The sequence below is a fragment of the Ovis aries genome, chromosome 1, assembly GCF_016772045.2.
Source record: "Ovis aries strain OAR_USU_Benz2616 breed Rambouillet chromosome 1, ARS-UI_Ramb_v3.0, whole genome shotgun sequence".
In the NCBI taxonomy this organism is placed as follows: domain Eukaryota; kingdom Metazoa; phylum Chordata; class Mammalia; order Artiodactyla; family Bovidae; genus Ovis; species Ovis aries.
In genome coordinates this window covers 143,714,094-143,736,936 of record NC_056054.1, presented here as the reverse complement: position 1 = coordinate 143,736,936, position 22,843 = coordinate 143,714,094, and the positions used below count along the sequence as shown (strand labels likewise).

The 22,843-nt window shown below is 39.9% G+C and overlaps 1 protein-coding gene and 1 long non-coding RNA gene across 2 annotated transcripts in view; one reads left to right on the top strand and one right to left on the bottom strand.

Moving 5' to 3' along the window:
* Positions 1-2,098: 2,098 nt before the first annotated feature.
* LOC101122496 (multidrug resistance-associated protein 1-like) overlaps positions 2,099-22,843 on the top strand; it is a 100,081-nt gene continuing 79,336 nt past the window's right edge. The window contains exons 1-2 of the mRNA XM_060397111.1: positions 2,099-2,264; positions 9,374-9,435. Coding sequence (XP_060253094.1) covers positions 2,202-2,264; positions 9,374-9,435 — 125 coding nt within the window. The 5' untranslated portion in view covers positions 2,099-2,201. The remainder of the gene's footprint in view (positions 2,265-9,373; positions 9,436-22,843) is intronic.
* LOC121816241 (uncharacterized) lies at positions 13,354-22,826 on the bottom strand. Its single transcript, XR_006055736.2, has 2 exons — positions 20,073-22,826; positions 13,354-19,154 (listed from the first exon to the last, which is right to left on the bottom strand). It is a non-coding gene; the product is annotated as an uncharacterized LOC121816241 (long non-coding RNA).

The following is a 22,843-nucleotide window of genomic DNA, read 5'->3' as shown; positions in this document are numbered from 1 at the left end:
AAAATCCCTGGAAGGATAACAACTCTAGTAATGAATCTTCCTTGCAACCTAAAAAAATTAAATATTGTGATGTTAAAATATGCCCCGCTCATTATTAAATCCCTAAGCCTTTATATTCTACTTCTCTCTAATCTTCTTTTTGCTGGAAAAGGAAATGTTTATTTCCCAATTCAGCTAGCATGAGAATGGAGTGAGTCAGAATGCTAATTTTGTGGGAAGGTTTTGTTTATGTCAGGGCCATGTTATTTAACATTTTCTGTTCCTTAGACAAATTGGAATGTTTCACTGAGTTTCCCTTAATTAAGCATTGGAGCAATAAAAACTGTAATTTCTTTCATAAAACAAAAACAAACAAAAAACCCCAGGCCTTCCCTTTCATTAGCACCGTCTTATCTTGTATCTCCTCCTGTAGAAACTTGACATTAAAATGTAATTTTCTGGGGCACCCAAGGATGTTTCCCTCAATCCCTTTTGGTGAAGACTCCAGCACTCCAGTTCCCCAACACACCTTAAAGCCTGTCTAACTTATCTATTCCATTGCCTTAGGCATTCCTCTTTCCCACCAATCCAGGAGCTGGGTCACTTTAAAGAGCTGAGTATTTATGGAAATCTGTCTGTTCCCTGTTGTTAGAACTACCCTTTCCTGAGGGAATTAATTCCAACAGGAAGGAAGAAAATGTTGAGTCTGAAGCCTGATCTAGTTTTAGGCCTTGCTTTTCTTGTCTTCCCCCTCTGTGGTACAGGTTCAAGTTCCTTCTTTCCTTGTAACTAACAATCAGGAGATATCTCTTTAAGAAGAGGATGACTTTTCTGATTAGAATCCAAAGAATAAATGGTTTAAACCTGTAGATGGGGAAAGAATCCCTCAGGCTGAGGCTGATAAGTAAAAGATGTCCCCAAACTGATAGGTGAATTTGTTGAAAAGTCCTGGAAAATGTGAAACACGATTTCTAAATCCTGAACTTTGACTTCAGTTCTTCACAGACACATTTACAGTGAAATCTACAACTTCCTCTTTGCATGGGGTCCGACAAATACGGTCTGAAGACAGGAAGAAAGCCACATTAATGGTGTTCTAAACATTCTCTAGCACTGTAACTCCATGAGGTGTCATTTGGTCTGTGTCTTATGTAGACACTGTCGTAGATCCACTTTGTGGGCAGGCTAAAACTCCCCCTGCATAACATCTTTGAACCATGTTTTCCAGGATGCTGTTTTTTTTTTTTTCTTTCTCTAAATACTCAATTCTTTTTTTCTACTTCTAACATTAATTTCAAGAAGCAGACAGAATATTTCTTGGTTCTGAAACATAATACCCACTCTTGTAAAAGTATCACGTTTCCTTATCCTTATCTCCATTATACAGAATTCTTAAAGTTAGCCCCTCTTCTGTTATTTCAAGTTCTAAGTTAATCAAAACAAAATATTTCATTAGACCAATGACACATCTCATGGAAAGGGATTTGTTGCATAAACGAATACTTCTTTATACAAGGTTCATGACTGATGAGTATTTATTAAATGTCAAAATGCTATCCTTAGTTTTCATATCCCCCTTTATATGTTATGTATCATATTTCACCTAGTTCTTTGCTAACCTTAGTTACTACGAAGTTACTCCATTTATTACATAGCCTTATGATTAATTCGAAAAGTAAAATTTAGATTCCCTATACTGTCATTTTTTCTTAATACTAAGAGAAGCATTTCATTAGTTTTTTTTTTTTTTTTAAGTTTCTAATCTTAAAGCCCTTGCAGTTAATTTCTCTCTGTAAAATTCTACTGACACCTGTTTTCTATAAGGGACAGATATTAACATTCTGTTTGCAAACACATAAATGTCACCCCAGGGAGGAAAGAGCTTTGAGTTTCTATTATAAAGGGACACATTTTCTAACAGTGCAACCCTGGAAACTGAGGAGTGAGAATTACTGAGTCCAGTACAAGTTCCCCAGAAGGCAGAGATGTTTTGATTCTAAGGAAGGTCCCACTTCCCACCGGGCCCCTCCCTCTTTCCAGCCGCCGCCCGGGCGCGGGCGGGGGAGGGCTGGGGAAGGGCTGGGCGACCGCCGACACGCCCGGGCAGGGCGCTCGCGTCCTTCCACCTTACAGACGCCGGATTGACAGTCCCCCAGAAAGAGAGCTGTCAGCCCCAGCCCGGACCTCTCTCCGCTTCCCGTCGCCGGGAGTCCGCGTGGACCATGTTTTCCATCCTGGGGAGATGGGGCGCGAGCGGCTTCTACCAGCGGGTCACCGAGGCGCAGGTAAAGCTCTTCGGTGGAGGTGGGAGAGGCGGGGCGGTTTTCCGGCCAATCTGGGGACCAAGGGTAGTGGGGAGAGTTGACTGTGCAGACCCTGAAACGTGAATTGATGTCTTAGATCCCTGTATGCGTAGTAGTCAAACACACACACACACACACACACACACACACACACACACACACACACACACACACACACACACACACACACACACACACACACACACACACACACACACACACACACACACACACACACACACACACACACACACACACACACACACACACACACACAGAGTCTGAAGAGCTAAGATCTGTCCATGGGATGGTGTGAAACTTCACAGAGCAAGATCACAGTCAAGGTGGCTGCTGGAGGAGGGAAAGAGGCATCTTTGAAGGGATAAGTGGCCCCCCCTGTAAACAGAAACGAGCATTTGAGAAAAGAATGAAGGGACTTGACTTCCGCTGCAGGAGTAGAGGGTGGGATGGAATTCTACAGCCAGTCGTAGAGCCCAATAAAACCACAGGAAGAGACCCGGGATAAATAAACTGTCAACTGACACGATATTGCGAACCCGAGGCCTGGGGCAAATCTAGAAACTGCGGACATTTGACTGTGCTTTGCTCCGCCCGCACCCTATCCCTACCCCCACGCTGTGGTAACAGGTGCGTCTTCAACAATGGAACTCATGTGCCCTGAACTCTGCTGTTGTATGCCGGCACGTGTACTAAGCCGCTTCAGTCGTGTCCTCTGACTCTTTGAGACCCCATAGACTGTAAACTGCCAGGCTCCTCTGTCCATGGAATTCTCCAGGCAAGAACACTGGAGTGGGTTGCCGTTTCCTTCTCCAAGGCGGCTTCCCAACCCAGGGATGGAGCCCACCTCTCTTGCATCTCCTACATTGGCAGGCTGATTCTTTACCACTAGCTCCACCTGGGAAGTCCGATTTCCTAAAAATATCTTGCTTATTTTACTTCTCATCACTACACAAGATAGGTCTTAGAAATAGGCTTAATACACTTAGATCTGTAGTACTTAAAAAAGGAAGATAAAAAATTTCAGATTCAGAGGATCCTGTTCTCATCCTAGCTTTTGCTCAACTTAAAGTGTCAAATAAGTAAGACAGTCTATTAATTACATATGAAACTATAAATTTCTTTAAAAGTAGGACAAATTATATGTACTCTTTTTAAATCTATACAGTATAGGTATTGAATAAGTCTCTTAAAATGTGCAAGAGCTCCACTAGGACAATATACGTTCATTTTGTTTGTTTGTTTGTTTTTTTAACTTGAGACATGTCAGGCTTAATCAGCCAAACTGGTTTAACATCATCAGTCTAACCTCAGAGGTGGCCAAAGGCAGTGAATTACAAACAGGTGTGGTGGGAAATTATAAACTCAATTTCTTCACTCCAAATTCAACTGAACTCTTCCTTTAAGATTCCAACTATGTTTATTTCCTTGGCTATTCAGTTCAGTTCAGTCGCTCAGTCCTGTCCAACTCTTTGTGACCCCATGAACTGCAGCACGCCAGGCCTCCCTGTCTATCACCAACTCCTGGAGTTTACCCAAACTCATGTCTATTGAGTCGGTGATGCCATCTAACCATCTCATCCTCTGTCGTCCCCTTCTCCTCCTGCCTTCAATCTTTCCCACCATCAGGGTCTTTTCAAATGAGTCAGGTCTTCGCATCAGGTATTACTCAACGTCAGTAGCTTTTTGGACCAAGAATCCATTTAGAAAAGATTGAAAATACTAATTTAAACAGCATTTTCTGTTTGTTACTTCTATGACACCAAGTTTTGTTTTGTTTTGTTTTGTTTTTTAAGTCGATGTCTTTCAGGCATGTTGAAAACCTTGTACGGTTATATTTTACTACTTAGACTATATTTTTGGCATAGTAGAACTCAGATAAAAATCCCAGCCTAACCTATAAGCCAAGAACATGACTTTCTGATTGAGTTTCTAGGGCTGGCATAGTGAGGTATAAATAGAAAATCTCTTAAAATTTTTATTGGTTGTGATTAGCATTAATTCATTCACATATTTATTCATGTAAAACATTTTATGAGCTGGACCCTGGAAATATTAAATATTAAAGAGCAGAGACATTACTTTGCTAACAAAGGTCCATCTAGTCACAGCTATGGTTTTTCAAGTAGTCATGTATGGATGTGAGAGTTGGACTATAAAGAAAGCTGAGCACTGAAGAACTGATGCTTTTGAACTGTGGTGTTGGAGAAGACTCTTGAGAGTCCCTTGGATTGCAAGGAGATCCAACCAGTCCATCCTAAAGGAAATCAGACCTGAATATTCATTGGAAGGACTGATGCTGAAGGTGAAACTCCAATACTTTGGCCACCTGATGTGAAGAACTGACTCATTGGAAAAGACACTGATGCTGGGAAAGATTGAAGGCGGGAAGAGAAGGGGATGACAGAGGATGAGATGGTTGGATGGCATCACCGACTCAGTGAACATGACTAAACTCCGGGAATTGATGATGGACAGGGAGGCCTGAAGTGCTGCAGTCCATGGGATTGCAAAGAGTCAGACATGACTGAGCGACTGAACTGAACTGAACTGAAACATAGTATTTTCTACCCTCCAGAGAAGATAAGTTTGAAAGGAAAAAGTACCTGTAGGCAAATTATTGGATAGTCAGGTAAGAGTGAGGGTAAGCTCAGGGAGGACAAGTCTGAAGAGCCTTTACATCTCACGTAAGGAATTTGTTGAGTTTGCTTTGGTAACACAGAACAAGAAATTGAGACTTGGAGGTAGGGATGGGAGGAGAGGAATCACTAATGGTAATACATCCTCCAGACGATTCAAGCACAAGGAAGATTTAGCCAGCAGAAGTGAAGTACAAGGAAAGGGACAAGAAGAAAGGGGTTTCTAAGTAGCAGCAGACAGTAACAGCATGTAACAGGTAGAGCTGAGGGTGTAGAATTATGACCTGAAGATAGAATGAACTTACTGGGTTCAATTCAATGTCTTATGCTTCTCAGTTGGAGGACCTTGGCCAAGTTTGTTTTATAAACTCTGGACCTTTGTTTTCTTGTCTGTAAAACTGGGTTGACAAAAATATTCCCACCACTAAGACATATTATATTTAATAATACATATATTTACAACAGAATCTGACACATAAGCGATTGAAAAGCCTAAGTTCTAAAAAGCATAAATCCCTTTTGCTTTCTAGGTGGTTTTCCTTCTCTGTGAGACTTCCTGTATAAGCATTTTTCCATATCTTCCTTCACTCTTCCCAGGGTCATTCTCTAATACCCGCAAAGGAAGTTCCTGAAGTTAGGGGTTATTAGATATTGTTAACGGTAGCAGTCACACAAACCAGATCCTCGGGAGGCTACATCTCAAGGATGAACCCAAAGAAGATCACCAGCAACATGTTTCATTAAATCCTGGACCCAGGTTCTGCTATGGGCTAACCTTCCTGCTCCTCCATCACAATACAAAAATAACAGGCTCAGCATTCAAATGAAAATTGCCCATAAGACCTCCTGGAGGAGGGAATGGCAAGCCACTCCAGTATTCTTGCCTGGAGAATCCCATGGACAGAGGAGCCTGGTGGCACAGAGTCAGACATGACTTAAGTGACTTAGCACAGCCAGCAGCACGGCATTAATATTAAGGCATGTTTACAGGATGCCTAGTATATACCCAGTGCTAGATAAGTACAAAGATAATAAAAAGAAAACAGGCTTTTTAGAAAACAAAATCCTGTAATAGGCTTGGGGAGATGAAAGAAATGAGAAATCGTTTGATATCAGGTCTGCAGAGGAAGTGATGTCAGTGAGAACAGGTGAGTTGAAAGGACTACAGAATGTCCAGTGGAGAGGATGAGAGTGAATTCAAACACTGAAGGAAACTCACAGAATTGTCATGTCCTTGTTTGCAACACAGATGTTGCTTTGCAGCAATATGTTGACAATACACTCAGTGAGACCCATGCTATGAATTCAGTAATTATTTACTGAGAAGCCATGTGTACCTTCTTGGTACTTGGTAAGATTTAATTGCCTCTACTAGATATTTTGCCTGCCTGATATTTCTTCTGGAAGGTAAATATGCTTGGAATTCACTGTAATAACTTCAGTATAAGATGCCTGGTCTTCATCTAATGAGGCTGTTTATTTACCAGAGAACTCAAAGAACCTTGTATAAGATGCTTTCACATGAAAAGTAGACCTAGAGCAGATGTCAAATACCCAGTCCTTGGCCTGCTAAAGTAACCTTGTCTACTAGCTCTGCAAGACTTTTGCCCTGAAAATTTGTTATTTAGCTGATGATTCCCTGGCCCAGCTGGATCATGGCCTCAATTGGGTTAGCTTGGCCAATCTCTGCTGAGCTCTTTCAGACATGTACTGTCAGTTGGCTGGTGGCTGGATAATGCAGGACCAATGTCCTCATATGTTGGGCAGTCGTCAAGCTGTTGGTCAGGATGATGGGCTATCAGATGAGAACCTCGTTTCTACTCCATGTGGTCTATCCATGTAGCCTCCCTCCAGGAGGTTAGCTTGGGCTCAGTCACATGGTGCACTCAGGGTTCCATGCATAGCAAGACTTTTGAAGTTAAGAGTTGGAGTTCTCTTAACATCACTCCTGTTGCATTCTCATAATCAAAATAAGAAACAATGCTAGCCCAGATTCAAGGAGTGGGAAATACAATCAGTCTCTGGATGGGAAAAGCTGCAAAGTATTTGCAGCCATTTGCAGCTGGGCATGGAAATATGTATATTTTTGATGTGAATATGATCTTCACATTGGTGGCCAATTATCAAATTGGCAACTCCCTATAAAATAAAATGTGACCACTGAGTTAATCAGAGAGTTTTCACGCATTTTCCTCACTGATATATGTACTAATTTTCCAAATAATGTGTTTGATAGCAAGATTTATGACAACATCATAGTTCACATGTTGGTGTGGTTGTTTTGGGCCACTGTGTGATAAATGCTTTACATTTGTTACAGCATTTATTTCTTGAAACAACAGTGTAAGGATATATAGCAATTTGTTAAAATACAGTTGACCCTTGAATAATACAGAGGTTAAAGGTGTCAAATCTCCTCAAACTAAAAAATCTGCCTGTAATTTATAGTCAGCCTTTCATGTATGTGGGATTCCCAGGTGTCTCAGTAGTAAAGAATTCGTCTGCCAATGCAAGAGACACAGGAGATGCAGGTTTGGTCCCTAGGTCAGGAAGTTCCCCTGGATAAAGAAATGTCAACCCACTTCAGTATTCTTGCCAGGGAAGTCCCATGGACAGAGGAGCCTAGAGGGCCACAGTCCATGGCGTTGCAAAGAACCGGACACAATTGAGCACACACACATTCTCATTCCATATATGTGGTTCCTCCGTATCTGAAGTTCCTCATCCATGGGTTCAACCAATCCATGATTGTGCGGTACGAGAAAAAGTCCAAACATAAGTGGACCCATGCAGTTCAAACCCATGTTCTTTAAGGGTCAACTATATATTTATGTATATATTTATGTATATTTATGTATAAGTTGTATCTGACTCTTTGTGATCTCATGGACTATAGCCTGCCAGGCTCCTCTGTCCATGGGATTTTCCAAGCAAGAATGCTGGAGTGGGTTGTCATTTCCTTCTTCATACAGACACACACACACACACACATACACACACATATGCAATGATTTATAGTGTATCATTTGCTATAACTCAGAGAACAGATTTGAAGTGAGTATTATGCTTTCTCATCTTTAATTAGAATATTTTGCTGTGAAAAATGAAAATCTCTCAGTCGTCTCCCACATTTTGCAACCCCATGGATTGTAGCCTGCCAGGTTCCTCTGTCCATGGCATTCTCCAGGCAAGAATACTGGAGTGGGTACCTGTTACCTTCTCCAGGGGATCTTTCTAACCCAGGGATCGGATCCAGGTCTCCAACATTGCAGATGGATTCTTTACTGTCTGAGCCAACAGGGAAGCCCAGGAATACTGGAGTGAGTAGCCTATCTCTTCTCCAGTGGATCTTCCCAACCTAGGAATCAAACTGGGGTCTCCTGCATTGCAGGCGGATTCTTTAGTCGCTAAGTCTTCTCTGACTTTTTGTGACCCCATGGACTGTAGCCCACCAGGCTCCTCTGTCCATGGGATTTCCCAGGCAAGGATACTGGAGTAGGTTGCCATTTCCTACTCCAAGAATATTTTGCTGTTCAGGATGAAATATTGTTTCATTCTTTTAGAATAAGAATTATTTTTTAATGCAGTAAACAGTTCGTGAATATGAAATCAGAACTGGATTAGAGAGGATTAATGCAAAATTGTTAAATATGGGACTGTTTCTAACAGTGAAATTTAATTTTGTGGTTAGTTTAACTTTGTAAAAATAGAGATTGATGCTGACCTTAGAAAATGTAAGATTATTGCCTTTGAGACCTTCTCTTTTAAACCCTCTTCTTTTGGTCAAGTTTAGCAGATCAATGGAAAGAGTATTATGGAAATACTATAACCTTCCCAAATAATACATAATTGTGATAATATATAATTATGTATGTATATATACATTTATATAAATTATGTAATTAAACATTTACACAGAAGTGAGTAAACCAAATGCCTATTATGGCCTATTGTTTTCCTATTTATCAGAAGAAAGATAAAACTGGTTTTCACTTAGCAATTAAATATTTTAAAGTTAGCTTATATTGTGCATATATGTAAGCCAAATTATGTATTTATATATATGCATGTATATACATACATATAGACACAGTCACTTTAGTTTGAGAAGCTATATATATACATACATGTGTGGTGATTCATATGTAGAGAGAGACAGAGAGAAAAAGAAGAAATAATAGGAAATTTAGGAATAGTTTTCCTTTTCTACACGGTTGCTTGCTATGTAAAAGCCATAATATTAGAGAAAACTTTATTTTCCCCTAATGCATTGTTCAAGGATATCTTAATTGTATTAATTAAAGATTATATTATCAACACAGCTGAAATAGAAATTATTTCCTGTTTACTTTCCACTTGCTGACAAAGATATTTCAAATGTAAAATAAAGGCATTTTCTTTGTACACTAGCTGTTATTTATTTATTTATTTTAGAGATGCAGTCCAGAGAAAAGTGCTTCATTCTTCAGTAAGATGACCTATTCCTGGTTTAGTAGGTAAGAATGTTACTAATTTATCTGTAGTGTAACACATTGAGGAAAATTCTGAGTGAAATGACACTTACATGTTATTCCTTTAATCTAAGCGTGTATATTCTGACAAAATAACTTTACAAAGGTTTTCTTCTCATGTGATTTATTCCAAAAACATCACAAATAGTAACATACAAATTAGATCCACAGATAAGACTGTTAATACTCCTGCAATATGGCTGCCCATTTGTAGTATTTCTATCCCTGTTAACACTAGGAAGTGAAAATGAACATGTACATATACATATACATATACATATACATATACATATACATATACATAGGGCTTCCCTGGTGGCTCAGTGGTATAGAATCTGCCTGCAGTGCAAGAGACTTGGGTTCAATCCCTGGGTTGGGAAGATCTCCTGGAGGAGGGCGTGGTAACCCACTCCAGTACTTTTGCCTGGAGAATTCCATGGACAGAGGAGCCTGGTGGGCTACAGTCCATGGGATCACACACAGTTGGACACGTCTGAAGCAACTAAGCAGCAGCAGCAGACGTATATATACACATATATGTTTAATCATCATGTATCTGCTATTTACTTTTACCCACTTTATATATTTTATTTCATGTAATTTTCCCCTATGAGATAGGCATTTACAGAGAGGACATTTGAGGCTCAAGGAGAGGGAAGCCAGGTAGGCTTGATATCCAGGGAGGAGGTACCTAGGTAGGAGGAGCAGACGGACCTGATGTTAGAAGTCAGTTTGAGTTCACGTTTCAAGCTTTCTTTGTTCTGTTTTGCTATTTCACTTTTTACTGGAAATGCTCTCATTTATACTTATCTATGTAGTGTAGCATTAGTCACTCGTTTGTGTCTGACTCTTGTGACCCCATTGACTGTATCTCACCAGGTTCCTCTATCCATAGGATTCTCCAGGCAAGAATATCAGTGGTGGTGGTTTAGTTTCTAAGTCATGTCCAACTCTTGCGACCCCATGGACTGAGAGCCTACCAGGCTTCTCTGTCCATGGGATTCTCCAGGCAAGAATACTGGAGTGGGTTGCCATTTCCTTCTCCAGGGAATCTTCCCGATCCAGGACTCAAACCCAGGTCTCCTGCATTGCAGCCAGATTCTTTACTGACTGACCAACAAGGGAAACTCAAGAATACTGGAGTGGGTTGGTCAGATGGTAAGGAATCTGCCTACAACGCAGGAGACCTGGACTTGATTCCTGAATCAGGAAATTCTCTGGAGAAGGAAATGGCAAGAATATTGGTTTGGGTTGCCATTTCCTTCTTCAGAGGATTTCCTGACCCAGGGATCAAACCCAGGTCTCCAGCCTCGCAGGCAGATTCCTTACCATCTGAGCCACCTATTCTGCTTTTTGCTGAAAATTTTCTCATTTATACTTATTTATACTCCCATTAAAACACACACACAATCATTTTGTAAGGCATATAATGTGGTTTATCTTACAGAATATTTATAATATGTGATAAGGGCTTTAACACAAGAATTATATCATATTGAATGAGAAGAGTTCATTTTTTCTAATTTTATACATTCAACAACTTTCTTTATGTTTTCTCCTATAACAGAAAATTTATGATAATGTGAAACTAAATGGATCATTCTAACTTAATGCCTCTTGCTCTATAGTTGGTAGAAACAAAATTGCCCAATTTGATCTCCAAATATCCAGTTCAGTTCAGTTCAGTCGCTCAGTCGTGTCCCACTCTTTGTGACCCCATGAATCGCAGCACGCCAGGCCTCCCTGTCCATCACCAACTCCCGGAGTTCACTCAGATTCACATCCATCGAGTCAGTGATGCCATCCAGCCATCTCATCCTCGGTCGTCCCCTTCTCCTCCTGCCCCCAATCCCTCCCAGCATCAGGGTCTTTTCCAATGAGTCAGCTCTTCGCATGAGGTGGCCAAAGTACTGGAGTTTCAGCTTCAGCATCAGTCCTTCCAATGAACACCCAGGACTGATCTCCTTTAGGACGGACTGGTTGGATCTCCTTGCAGTCCAAGGGACTCTCCAGAGTCTTCTCCAACACCACAGTTCAAAAGCATCCATTCTTCGGCACTCAGCCTTCTTCACAGTCCAACTCTCACATCCATACATGACCACTGGAAAAACCATAGCCTTGACTAGATGGACCTTAGTTGGCAAAGTAATGTCTCTGCTTCTGAATATGCTGTCTAGGTTGGTCATAACTTTTCTTCCAAGAAGTAAGCGTCTTTTAATTTCATGGCTGCAATCACCATCTGCAGTGATTTTGGAGCCCAAAAAAATAAAGTCTGACACTATTTCCCCTGTTAGGTTAGGCAAAAAGTTCATTTGGATTTTTCTGTACGATAGTATGGAAAAATCCAAATGAACTTTTTGGCTAACCCAGCGTGTTTTTAAGAGTAGATGAATGCTTTAAAAAAAAAAGTTTTTTGCATGCTAGATGTCCTACATTATGCTAACCTTTAAAAATGCAGAGATAAATGATCTAGAACTTGTCTTCCAGGAATTCATAATAGAATTAAAAAGATTAAAAAGTACACTACCAATTACACAAAAAGGCAGTCTAAGCATGATGGAGAAACACAATTTTCAGAATTGTCATTTAACCAAGTCTGCAAAACTGGGAATGTTTCACAAGTGATTAATGCCTTAACCCAACATTTAAAAAGTATAGGACTGAGCCAAAGTGGCATTCCCAGTTGAGCAAACACCATATACAAATCATGGAGGCAGGGGAGAACTGACCCTTCCAAGCTGGTATGTCAAGAGATCAAGTTGAAAGGACAGATCAGTAAGAGTTCTGTCGGATATTCTGAAGATAGTGAGAAGGCGCTGAAGGATTTTAAATAGAGAGTGACATACGATTTGCACTTCAGAAAATCACCTGATCAATTCTGTGGATATATGTAAGAGATGAAAATGGAGAGAGACTGGTTAGGAGGCTCTTTGAATATCTTGGTAGATTTATGGTTACCACCTGAACTATAGTAAATATAAAGATGATGAACAGGAAGGAATACATTTAAGAGAAAGATTGGAAGAGGAGATTGAAGAACTGGGGAAAGCGTTGAATAACGTTGGGTTTCTGGGTCAGATAACTGAGAGTTTCAGATATTGTGAAAATTTGTGAATTCAGTTTAGCAAAGTTTCAATTTCTGGTGCCTGACTCATTCCCATTTAAAAAAAAAAAATTTACACGTTGGAGATGTAGATCTCAGGCTTACAGTTGTGGATTTGAGTCTCATTGACTGTAGATCTGTAGTCATGAATGTCATTGAAATCAAGCAGGAGAATCTATTCAACAAACAGTGTATTGGGAATCCTCAGTATTTAAACAGTAAGAGGAGGGAGAGTTACAAAGGACTCTAAGTATTCAGAATGTAACAGACAAACCAAAGAAACAGTGTGATTGGAAGGTAGGGAAACTGTCAAAAAAGGAAAAAAAGTTAAGTGACCAATAGGATCAAATACTGAAAATTAAAATAAGAAATGAATACTCTCCACTGAATTTGGCAATGTAAAAATTATTGGTGATCTTTGTAAAAGTTGTTGAAGTAGAAAACTGATAGACTTGATAAGCAAATAATTGGGCAGAAGTTGAATTATGATAAAAATTCTAAGTTATACAAATCTATGAATCACTTAAAGAGGATTGCAGAAATTTTATGACAATATGCTATATTAAATTATGCACTAGAAAAAATAAAGTTTAAATGGAAACTATGTAAATGTGGACTATTTACAGTTAATGATTTTGGTTTTTCAAATTTGTGTATGTTTAGATATGTTTTTCAAACCTGAGTTCTGTCTCATCCATGAATGGAGAATAAGAGTGATATCTACACTGGCTTTAAAATTTTCAGACTGTCGTTTTTAAGTCACAAGCTAACAGAATTTAAATGATGCAAATAATTTTAAGTAAATGTACTTTAAAAACTTTTATTATCAAACTATATGCATTTTGGCAAATGAAAACAATATGCATTTATATTCAATATTACAAACACAATTTTAGGAGGCATGAAGTACAAAGCTGAAATTAAATTTAATATCAAATAAAACAGCAGAATTTAAAATATAGCAACTCAATATCTTAAAGTCTGTATTTTAGATCAAGAAACCAATAAGTTATGATTTTTGAATATTGCATTTATTTTCTGTTTAACTCTCACATGTCAGAACTAGATAGGAAATATTTTCATGGCATGCCATTGTCTGAAGCTATCATCAGCATTAAACTAATGTGATTGCTTATCTGGTGATGAAACAGTTGTAGCTGAATCATAGCTATTGTTAAGAGAATGTCTCTTTCAAGACACTGGTTAATTGTGTTCTCAGATCTGTTCTTTGAGTTACAGAATGAAGTCAGAAATTATTTCCTAGGCCAAATTCAAGCTCCCCTAATTATATGAATAATTTGATTAAAATGTCCTCAGATGATGAAAATGATTAGGAAATTATATGCTTATGAGCCTTAATTCCTAAGGCAGTAGCTGTTTAAATCATGTTGATGATTAATAATTATGAAGATTTTATTAGCAAATATAATCTATCATCAGTGTATAATAATCATGGTCATAGAATGATCCCCTTGACATACATGGAAAAATCTAGTTAAAATTTTTATAGTTCACAATTGAATTATTTTAACTGGGGATACACTAGTCAATCTGTCCTACCTTTTCCTCACATATTGGTAAAATTTGTACACTATCTGACTTTGTCTCATCCTAAGATTTTTATACCAACTAACGCCTTCCCTTTTCCCATTATACAATCACCCCTTTCCAGAAATGTTTAAACAGATGATTAGCAATAATAAGGGCTTCCCTGGTGGCTCAGACAGTAAAGAATCTGCCTGCAATATGGGAGACCCAGGTTCGATCCCTGGGTCAGAAAGTTATCCCCTGGAGAAGGGAATGGCTACCCACTCCAGTATTCTTGCCTGCAGACTCTCCTGGACAGAGGAGCCTGGTGGGCTGCAGTGCAGAGGGTCGCAAAAAAGACATGACTAAAGTGACTCAGCAATACGTGAACCGTGAACTCCTTGATGTTCAAGCTGGTTTTAGAAAATGCAGAGGAACCAGAGATCAAATTGCCAACATCCGCTGGATCATGGAAAAAGCAAGAGAGTTCCAGAAAAACATCTATTTCTGCTTTATTGACTATGCCGAAGCCTTTGACTGTGTGGATCACAATAAACTGTGGAAAATTCTGAAAGAGATGGGAATACAGACCACCTGACCTGCCTCTTGAGAAATCTGTATGCAGGTCAGGAAGCAACAGTTAGAACTGGACATGGAACAACAGACTGGTTCCAAATAGGAAAAGGAGTACGTCAAGGCTGTATATGGTCACCCTGCTTATTTAACTTCTATGCAGAGTACATCATGAGAAACACTGGACTGGAAGAAACACAAGCTGGAATCAAGATTGCCGGGAGAAATATCAATAACCTCAGATATGCAGATGACACCACCCTTATGGCAGAAAGTGAAGAGGAGCTAAAAATCCTCTTGATGAAAGTGAAAGAGGAGAGTGAAAAAGATGGCTTAAAGCTCAACATTCAGAAAACGAAGATCATGGCATCTGGTCCCATCACTTCATGGGAAATGGATGGGGAAACAGTAGATACAGTGGCTCACTTTATTTTTGGGGGCTCCAAAATCACTGCAGATGGTGACTGCAGCCTTGAAATTAAAAGATGCTTACTCCTTGGAAGAAAAGTTATGACCAACCTAGATAGTATATTCAAAAGCAGAGACATTACTTTGCTGACTAAGGTCCGTCTAGTCAAGGCTATGGTTTTTCCTGTATGAATGTGAGAGTTGGACTGTGAAGAAGGCTGAGCGCCGAAGAATGGATGCTTTTGAACTGTGGTGTTGGAGAAGACCAGAGTCCCTTGGACTGCAAGGAGATACAACCAGTCCATTCTGAAGGAGATCAGCCCTGGGATTTCTTTGGAAGGAATGATACTAAAGCTGAAGCTCCAGTACTTTGCCCACCTCATGAGAAGAGTTGATTCATTGGAAAAGACTCTGATGCTGGGATGGATTGGGGGCAGGAGGAGAAGGGGACGACCGAGGATGAGATGGCTGGATGGCATCACTGACTCGATGGATGTGAGTCTGAGTGAACTCTGGGAGATGGTGATGGACAGGGAGGCCTGGCGTGCTGCGATTCATGGGGTTGCAAAAAGTTGGACACAACTGAGCAGCTGAACTGAACTGAACTGAAAGTGACTTAACACACACAGCACAGCAATAATGAAACTGACGGTGCTGCCATATATCCGTACTTTCCAAGTATTTCAATTATTACTCATCTGCAAAATGTATATTTCATCTCACCCTGTTAGCCAACTGCCACTGGTTTTCTACCATTAATATCCGTTGGAGAAGATATTTATGCACACTTGTTAATGTTAAGACACTCAAGATTCTCTCTAATGTAATAAAAATGAATATACAGTGGAAATATTACATTTAGTGACATTGTCTGCCTTTGGGTAAGTAAGTACTGGTGTATATCACATTAAAAAACCTGTGACCAGGCCCTAGAGTTCCTGCTGTTTAACAGCCAATAGAAATGATTCCTCTGTGTGCTTTAGAGAGTTGTCCTTTGAAAAAAGTGTATTAGTCTATAAAAAACCAAGATGCTTGTATGTACCTTTATTATTGCTTAAGGACTAAAGTCCACAAGTTTGTAGGATCTGGTGCATTTCATTGTTGGGAGGGTCAACTATTGGTCCAAGAAGCTTCCCCAAAGCTGCTTTATCAATTGATTTAAAGAAGCACCACTTCCTCTTCTCCTGGATTTGTATGTGTAAAAGTTAGACACAGAAGAGAGCAAAAGAGGTGGAAGAAGCACACACCTGGTAAAAGGAAGTCACTGCTGAGCCCAACTACACTGCAGTCAATTCGGCTTTAGTGTCACTTTTAGATGCTTCTTTATTTGGAGACTCAGCATGAAAGCCAGGGGTCACTTATCCCCATGAACCAAAACTGCTGAGTTTTGCACAGTTCTACCTCAAAATGCTGAGGCAGTAAATGTTATTAAAAATGCTTTTGTGAAAATCAATGCAATTTTATTTTGAAAACGAATATTTATTTTGTGGAATGGGATAGAAGAACTTAATATGACATTAAAGTAGTTTATTGCTTAATATGTTTTTAAAAGTGCACTGCAGAAAAATGTCCAGCATATTGAGCCAACAGAAACACGATTACAAAAGGTCCTTTCTTAGTACATTTAAGCTTTTTTGTTAAATATGAATTGTAATATGATATTAGGTAGTGTGTAATAAAAGTGAAATTGAATCCAGTGGAGACTGGTTACCACGGGATTTAAATCCATTCCAGGGTCAATCAATTCAGATTGTTCAGTAACAATGACAATGAAAGCAGTTCCAATTTGGGGCAGTGTAATATTTTGTTATGGTCACTTGGACTAATATACTTTATAATGAAAGAACTGAATCTATAGAGTCAGAAGGCCCAGATTTAAATGGAAGTTTAATTTCTCACTGAACAAGTCATGTCATAAGGCTGAAAACAGAGTATATCTGAAACACATGACTTAGGAGTGCTTCACATAACAGAATACTCAAATAATAATAGCTTAAACAGATAGATTTTTTAAAAAAAATTATGTTATTGGGTAATACACCAGTGCTGGCGACGGAATGAACACCAACACTGCAGAGTGGTTTGAATCTTTGTATTTTAACACTTGCTTCTTACAGCTGCTTTACTTTATATCCCTTGCACAACAACCTACAGGGCAAGTTGCCAAGCACTATGATTCAGAGACTATACAGTGCGCAGGCGCAGGACAAGATAACCCTTACCTTGACTTATTTACTGCAGCTAAGACTTTGTTTTGGGAAACTTCCTTATCAACTTAGAATCTGTTTTGTCCCTGGGTCTGTTCCTTTTGAGGAATCAGAGAAACATCCTTGTGTGCAAGAAATGTTCTTTTCGCACGGGAACAAACAGAGGATTCTTAGCTGAACATCTCGTTTGCAAGAATGTTCAGCCCTGGTTGAGAGTCTCGTTTGCAAGCACTTCTCAACCTTCCTTATACCTTGTTCCCTACATCTCCCCCTTTCTTTTCTTGCAGGTGCTGAATACGCACTTGAATACGCAAAGCTTCTTCTTTCAATTGTTTCCCTTTTTGCCAGCACCGGTAGACTATAAAAGCAATAAAACATAAAGCAACAATTAACAAAGTATTTACAAAGGATGTTGTTAACAATGTAGATACATGCCCTAAAGGATTAAGGTTATCTAATCCTTCTTGAAGACTCTTCAGTATATCAGAACCAAGAATATCAGGCAGCGTCTTACTAAAAGTTGACAATATAGTTTGTTTTAATTCCATAGTTTTAGCAGTTAAATTTTGGTGTCCCACTAAAGACCTTTTCACCTTTTCCTAACCCTCACTCATATTAAAGGGAACAGGGGTTACACATAGGTGAGATGAGTTCCAATCACATTTTAACACACTCTTTGTAGCTAACACAGTCACTTGATCTCCTAACCAGGAAACAGTGTGTTGTAAATTCAATACATCAGTAGCCAATTGAGCGTCCAAATCATGCTGTTGTTGCCACAATAAATGAGCATCTTTATGCCACTCCCTGACAAAATCAGCAGTCTGTATGCCTTGATGCAAAGCAAGACCTGCTACAGTTGCTGTTGCTGTTACTGAAGCCACTGCGAGAATTGATGCGATGACAATGCCAAGCATTCTTCGAGATCGATGGAGAAGAGTTTGTACAGCATTCACAAGATGAGTGACAGCAAAAGAGTCCGACCAAGGTCGAGTAAGATTAACAGGCAACCAAAGTTCCGTCCGTGCTTTCACAATGACCAAAGAATAATTACTGGAATGGACCATCTTGTTTTCAACATTTTCCCACCAGGAACGATTTATACATTGAGTCAAGTTATAATCAGAACATGATATAACTCCCAAAATTTCATTCCAAACCCATTGCCCATACAGTAAAGAATAAGGAAATTTTACACATGCTATAGCAGAGTAAGATTTATTAATATGCAAATGAACTTGAAATGGCCCCTTAGGATCATTAATATTTAAAGTAAAATTTCCTGTCTATATAGTAAGGTTACCTGACACTGCCCATGATTATACACTGGAATAGTAAAAGCAAATTTATTTCTATCTTTTATTTGCAAAGGAATATTAAAAAAAAACAATCCTTCAAATCTAAAACTATCAAAGACCAATCCTGTGGAATCAAAGCAGGAGAAGGGAGACCTAATTGCAAAGCTCCCATAGGTTCTATACATTTGTTAACTTCCCTTAAATCAGTCAACATTTTTCATTTACCAGATTTTTTCTTAATGACAAAAATAGGAGAATTCCAAGGAGACGTGGAAGGTTCAATATGGCCAGATTGAAGCTGTTCTTTTACTAACTGTTCTAAAGCCTCGAGCTTCACTTTTGGAAGCGGCCACTGCTCAACCCATTTAGGGATATCAGTTAACCATTTTAGTGGGAGAGCTCGAGGAATCTGAGCAGTGGCCACAAGCTTTCCGACGAGATGGTGAGCATTGTTCCTAAAGAAAATAAAAGATCCCTTCCCCAGATATTAATAGGTATATTAACAATGTAAAAATACTTTCTTTCCATTAGACAATTGGCATGACAAATGTTGAGCTCTTCTCCACACATCTGCTATTGATCCTAAGCCTGTTAAAACAAGAGGAATTTTTTCTTTTTTCCAGTCATTAGGCCACTGCTGGAGAGAAATAACTGAAACATCTGCTCCTGTATCCACTAATCCTTCAAACTGTTTACCTTCAATAATCAGTGACATTTAAGGACAAGAGTCATTAATGAGCATTTCCCAAAATATACCTTTTCCCGTACTTCCAAAACCACTGACTCTCTCTCTCTACCTCAGCCTTGTCGGCAGCTACTGGAAATAAGGATGCGTAAGGTGGTGCAGAAGATTTAACAGCCTTGGAAGTTCGCTTTTTATTTGATAAAACCTTCTGAAAGGCAGTAGTCATTGCCTCTACAGAATCTGAATCCTCCCCAGAACTCACATCTCTATCTGACTCAGTGGATGAATCTTTACTATCATCCGGAGGTTTGGGCGGAGGCCGAGATGAAGCCCCTTCCTCAAGATAACATGAGGCGGCCTCACTATCAGCAGCCATTAATTTTAAAGCCTGTGTTATAGCGTTACATAGAGTCCACAGCCTTAAAGGAATCACATTTCTTTTTTGATGCTGCCTTCTTAACTCTTTTTGCACTGCTTTTTATTCCTTCAAATTTAGCTGTACTTCTGTTTGATATTGAAACCAATAACAATGCTGCTCTATAAGACAGAATAACTCACTCAAGCGGCGAGTAGACATTTTAATTCCTATAGAAGGCAGGAGCCCCTTAACCAGCTCCATATATTGTGACTTTAAAGACGGGGAATTCCCCATAGTTTTTTCTTTTTTTCTTTTTTCTTTGTTTGGTTCTTTTCTTATTTTTCTATTTCTCGAAAGTCCCCCTTTCAGCGTTTCGCTCCGGGGTGCTCTCCCTTTCGGATTTTTATTCTTTTTTCTTTTTCGCAAAAGTCCCCCTTTCAGCCTTTTGCCCCAGGGTGCTTACCCTTTTGGTTCCGTCGTGCCCCACGGTGGGCGCCAGATGCTGGCGACGGAATGAACACCAACACTGCAGAGTGGTTTGAATCTTTGTATTTTAACACTTGCTTCTTACAGCTGCTTTACTTTATATCCCTTGCACAACCACCTACAGGGCAAGTTGCCAAGCACTATGATTCAGAGACTATACAGTGCGCAGGCGCAGGACAAGATAACCTTTACCTTGACTTATTTACTGCAGCTAAGACTTTGTTTTGGGGAACTTCCTTATCAACTTAGAATCCGTTTTGTCCCTGGGTCTGTTCCTTTTGAGGAATCAGAGAAACATCCTTGTGTGCAAGAAATGTTCTTTTCGCACGGGAACAAACAGAGGATTCTTAGCTGAACATCTTGTTTGCAAGAATGTTCAGCCCTGGTTGAGAGTCTCGTTTGCAAGCACTTCTCAACCTTCCTTATACCTTGTTCCCTACACACCAGCCTTTATCCTGCTTCTTCTATCCAGGCTTCTTCTTTCTTTCCACCCTATCCTCAGTATTTGGCTGTTCACCCATGGTGGCAAAGATGGCTTCTCCATTTCAGACCATCATGTCTTCAGTACAGGGAGGACGGAGGAAAGCTCAGGAAAAGGGAGGCACACATTTTTCTCATTTTGAAGTTTTGGGTCTCCTTTTCTTTTTACTTTTAAAATTTTTGTGAGGCTGGTGGGATCTCAGTTCCCCCACCAGGGGTTGAACCCTGGTCACAGTAGTGAAAGCCTGAAATCCTAACCACTAGGACACCACGGAACTCCCTGTTTTGTGTCATCTTTTGAAATAGAGAGTTCTCTTCAGTAGATTTTTTTTTAATAGATTTTTTAGCTTTGAAGTGAAAGTATTAGTTGCGCAGTCATGTCTGACTCTTTATGACCCCATGGATTATAACCTCTATTCATGGAATTCTCCAGGCAAGAATATTGGAGTGGGTAGCCATTCCCTTTTCTAGGGGATCTTCCCAACCCAGGGATTGAACCCAGGTCTCCCACATTGCAGGCAGATTCTTCCATCTGAGCCACAGCCTTAACTGACTTATTAATGTCAAGCAAATAGTAATGAGATTACAGGGACACGTTACTTTGCTAACAAAGGTCCGTCTAGTCAAGGCTACAGTTTTTCCAGTGGTCATGTATGGATGTGATAGTTGGACTGTAAAGAAAGGTGAGCACCGAAGAATTGATGATTTTGAACATCAATTGGAGAAGAACATCAATTGGTGTTGGAGAAGACTCTTGCGAGTCCCTTGCACTGTAAAGAGATGCAGCCAGTCCATCCTAAAGGAAATCAGTCCTGAATATTCATTGAAAGAACTGATGTTGAAGCTGAAACTCCAATACTTTGGCCACCTAATGCCGAGAACTGACTCATTGGAAAAGACCCTGATGCTGGGAAAGATTGAAGGTGGGAAGAGAAGGGGATAACAGAGGATGAGATGGTTCGACGGCATCACCAACTCAATGAACATGAGTTTGAGTGAACGCCAGGAGTTGGTGATGGACAGGGAGGCCTGGAGTGCTGCTGTCCAGGGGTCGAAAAGTGTTGGACATGACTGAGCGACTAAACTGAACTACAGGGACTGATTTAGACCAATAGTTCATAACTCTATGGTTGGAATATGGACTTACTCTGAGTTCAAGAGATTTTCAACTGAATAAATATCAAATTCTAGTCAGTAGAAAGATGATGAGGCAGAAGGAATGGATGTAAGATAAATATAAATCATTGTCTGCAACAATATCATCTGTGGTATAACTAGACCATGTGCTTTAGTTTTCCTGGGACAAGCCCAGTTTAGAAATATTGTTCTTGCATAATTACTCACAATGTACTCTGGAGCAAGCTCTTTGAGTGGAGAAATGTGGAAGTACTAACAGACTGACGGTATCTTAAGGCTTCAGCTCCAAAATGGCTCTGTGATATTGACTCATGTTCTATTGGTCAAAGTAAGTCATATTTGACCGAGACCCAAGTTGATGCGGCAGATAGAGGTCCTCCACTTGGACACTCTGTGAAGTCAAGTGTCAGAGGGTCTATATAGTCCCAGCAGAGGACATATTCATTTCTATTTTCACACAAGCTTAAAAATCAAATGTGGGTTTTGGAGTGAATATCTTACTGTCAATATTAGCTATTTAAGTTCCAGTAAGGGAGGTAAGCAGAGAAGGAAATGGCAACCCACTCCAGTGTTCTTGCCTGGAGAATCCCAGGGACGGGGGAGCCTGGTGGGCTGCCGTCTGTGGGGCTGCACAGAGTCAGACATGACTGAAGCGACTTAGCAGCAGCAGCAAGGGAGGTAAGAGTGGGTTTTGCTGGTGGCTCAGTGGTAAAGAATCTGCCTGCCAGTGCAGGAGATGCAGTTCAGTCCCTGGGTCTGGAGAATTCCCCGGAGAAGGAAATGGCAACCCACTTCAGGATTCTGGCCTGGGAAATTCCATGGACAGAGGAGCCTGGTGAGCTACAGTCCATGGGGTTGCAAACGAGCTGGACGTGACTGAAGCAACTAAACAACAGAAAAGGAAACAGAGTAGGTGGGTGTCTCCAATATGAGATGAGTAAATGAAATTAGTGTTTCACTGAGTAATTGGATATCTAAACAGCCCTTTTAAAAGCTACAAAGGATTATTATATATTATTGAACTTCAGGATAGAGTTGTATGATTTTTCAAACACACACTCTAGTGAGTCCAACCTGATCAATAAAATAAATCACGAAGTGAAACAAATGTATGCAGTTTAAACAATTGTT